General features: G+C 29.0%; 1 protein-coding gene across 1 annotated transcript in view; it reads right to left on the reverse strand.

Moving 5' to 3' along the window:
* Positions 1 to 2,763: 2,763 nt before the first annotated feature.
* The window catches only part of LOC107009502 (BEL1-like homeodomain protein 2), a 9,700-nt gene continuing 8,724 nt past the window's right edge, over positions 2,764 to 3,739 (reverse strand). The window contains exon 5 of the mRNA XM_015208843.2: positions 2,764 to 3,269. Coding sequence (XP_015064329.1) covers positions 2,832 to 3,269 — 438 coding nt within the window. The 3' untranslated portion in view covers positions 2,764 to 2,831. The remainder of the gene's footprint in view (positions 3,270 to 3,739) is intronic.

Genomic DNA, 3,739 nt, shown 5'->3' on the forward strand with positions numbered 1-3,739 from the left:
TTCTAATGTGATGTACGTCATATTATGGAGAAGACGAGGACTAGACCATACCTTTAATATACAATCACATATTGCAAGCATTCTAGGTAAAAACCCTATAATTTCTGACTACGAAGAAATGGGCCAACATGGGTGGTGATTCATTGAAGGAAGTGATTTACCCAGGTCTCGGGTTCGAGACCTGGGTATGGAGAAAATTCTATTGAAAGTGTCATCTTTGAATGAGTCCTGCAGTGAGCATCCGAATTTAGTTGTAACTCCAATATGCACCTCTCTTGACTAATATTATGAATCAAAAGTTGATTATCCAAAAAGTAGTGGCTTTGAAAAAGAAAAAAACGAAGTTAGATATTATGAAAGGTTGTGCTAATAATTCATTAGATTATAAAGTACTACCAATTATGTTTTTTCTTTTTTTGTAAAAGATGCAATCATCAAATATATGGCCTTCATGTGGAGCTGTCACGATTGATATTGATCTGAACTCAGTTGTTCATCTGAATTTAATATTTTTTACATAAAAATTATTAAATTTGCAACAAAAATAGATGTGAACCCTCGATGATATAAGAGATTAGATGTAGAATGGGTGGCTATGATAAGGTTTTTGTGCATGTGTGTGGTCCTCTTAATTAACTACATCACCCAACTTAGTTGGAGAAAAGGTGGTCCTTTAATTTATTGAAATGACAATCGTGCATGAAACTCTTGTCTGTACTCTAACACATATCTGATTACCTAATAACATTAACCATTTATTGTCTTTTTAGGGGATAGAGTGGGTGTAGAATGTTATATACGAGCTTAATCAAATTCAATGATCTTAATTCTACGTTAAATCCTATTTGATATCAACAAGGGTAGAGTGATAAACATAATTTTTGTTATATTCTTAATTAGAGGTCTCCATAGTTGTTTTGATTGTTGCTTTTGTATGTTTAAATTTTTTTTAATATAATCTAATTTAACTTTGAAAATTAATCAGATTGACTTTCAAAAAACGTAATATAACAATTAAAAGAGGATGGAGGAAGTATCAGTAATCCTTCCTTTTTAATTTTTATTATGTATTTAGATTATTTATTTTAATTGAATACGAAATTTAAATATTTAAAGATAAAAGACTTTTTCTTATTGTATTTTAAAATAAGGTTAAAATGTTTTGTTTGTTCAGTTTTACTCCTTCACAATGAATTGGTACTTATATTCAGAAATAATAAATGCAAGTGTATATTTTATCATGATGTAATAAATGCAAATGTATATTTTATCATAATGTATTTATTAATATCATTTCAAAAAGACTTCGAGAATAACTTAAGAAATGAAGTAGTAAATGTTAAAGGGTAAAATAAGAAAAATAATTTACTTTTCTCTTAGTTATGCTAAATTGAAATAGAAGAAATAGTTCTGACTGAAAAAAAAAAGGTTCTATACATTGATAGTCCTTGAAAAAATTTTGAAAAATATTTAAAAGTGTTTTCAAGTATCCATTACGTAGATAAGTTAATCACTTAAAATATATCATCTCATTTAGTTATAAAAATATGTCTTAATAAGTCGTAAAACCTTAGACTTATTCTAATTCAGATTTAAAAGATGATATATTTTACACGATTAGTTTAAATACCTAAAAAACGATTGAAAACACTTCCAAAATTTTATTTTAAAAATATTGACTTAAAATGTCTAATATGAACACTTTATTATACATTTAAGTGCTCAATTAAGACAAATTTTAATTTAAATATCTAAATCAAATCTAACAATAAATTTAAAGGATATCAATATATTACAAAAAAAAAAGAAGATATTTACTCCCCACAGAAAAATAAATTTAAAAAATCAATGTCACGTGTTTTAGGTGCATTATTTTGTTTTTGTGTGTAATATAGCTGGGCAGGTAAACAAGAACATCATAATAATTCATACATATACATTGATTGTAACGTACAACTATCCCAAGTAAAACAGACCAATTCAACTGTCATTTCAATTTATTGTTTTGAGAGAAAAAAAACAAAAATTAACTAAAGAATCTTGTTTGTACATGTACAAAGGAAAACAATTAAATGCAATTCTCCATTGCGTAAGATAAGTTCAATTTTAAAAGCCCAAACAACATCATGTGTCCCCATGATCACTTTGGGTCCACAAACAAATTTTCTTTACTTCGGGTGTCAAATAGACGGGTTAAGTTGAAATTGAAAATATTATAATGGGTTAAATAGAAATTAGGTTGGATTTTGATCCGTCCAAGTTTACTTTGAGCTTAAATGGGTTGGGTTCAAATGGGCTAAAGAAGGGGTTGGATTTTGACCCGCCCAATTCGACCCGATTAATCTCAATAATTTAACATATTAATATTTAACTTTTGTAATCACAATTTAAATTTTCGCTCAATAATCTTTTGTTAAAAAAGTAACAAATTAATAGATAAATCCTAAAAAATGTTAAATAGATAATAATTTATACCTTCAATATAGGAACATATCTTAATTAAAAATTTTAAAACGGGTTGAAATTGGAGATTAAATTGGACTCAATTGAGAATTCTCTACAAATGAGTTAAGCATGAATTGATTGAGATTGAACCCAATTCAAATTTTTTTGAGCCCAATCCTTAAAATTCTGGACGAATTGGACGGATTACCCATGTTTGGATTCAGTTTTGACACGCTAATGATTTCCATATAAATTTTTCATAAAATTTCCAACAAAACATATATATATATGATAAAATGATCTAGAGAGAAAAGTGTGTGCATGTAAATTAGTTATGTGACTATATATGATAATTTATGTAGTATCATTGGAATAAACTAGTTTAATTAATTGTTAAAATGAGTATTCTCAGGTAAATTTCCCAGTCCTAAAGTAAGAGAAACATCACCAGCCGTGGTGGTCCCAAATGTCATCATTTTGGATCCAATATCAGTGGTCCCGTATTCGGCTCCGCTGCGGTGGGATAAGATGTGGTCGGACTCATCTTGAATAGTCGGAGAATTGTTTAATTGAGTTGGCACAGAGGATGAATAATGTGTATTCATTGAAGGGTCATTTTCAGAGGCATTGATTTTGTCTGAAGCAGTTGCAGCTGATTTTGTTTCTGTAATGTTAGAATTGGTTGTAGTAATAATAATATCAGGCGTTGGTGTTTGTGTGTTTCTACTGTTCATGTCATCATCTTCATTAGCCTCTCTTTGATACATTTCTTCTACCATGGGTTTCCACAATCTTACCCTAGCATTTATGAACCAGTTTGCTACCTGCAAATATATATAACATCATTTTTATTACTATACGCAAATTACATATACTGGGTAGGTCAAATTCGACTCAAATTTTGACATTTCGTAGAATTGATGCTGAAATATTCATATCGATGAATGATCACCCTCTAAGCCATTTGACGTTTGGTTTTCCATAACAATAATCACAGACACAGATAGTTATTAGTTACGTTACTTAGTAGTCGTTGCCTCAATAACATCAGTGGGACTATTTCTATGAGTTGATTAAGACAATAATTGATTATAAAGCACCATAGCCTAAATATCAAGATCAAATCTTGGTGGATTAAAGTATTAATATTCACCCCTAAAATAATTAGTTATGTAAAATGTAAAAAAAATTTTTTATCCCATTCTATCCCTTTCTTTCACCATACCCCCTACCCCTCCCCAAATCAGTTTTATTTTTTTTAAAAAAAGAAAATAATTCTTACTTTATCGCCCTT

Source organism: Solanum pennellii, chromosome 2 (genome assembly GCF_001406875.1).
Source record: "Solanum pennellii chromosome 2, SPENNV200".
In the NCBI taxonomy this organism is placed as follows: Eukaryota; Viridiplantae; Streptophyta; class Magnoliopsida; order Solanales; family Solanaceae; genus Solanum; species Solanum pennellii.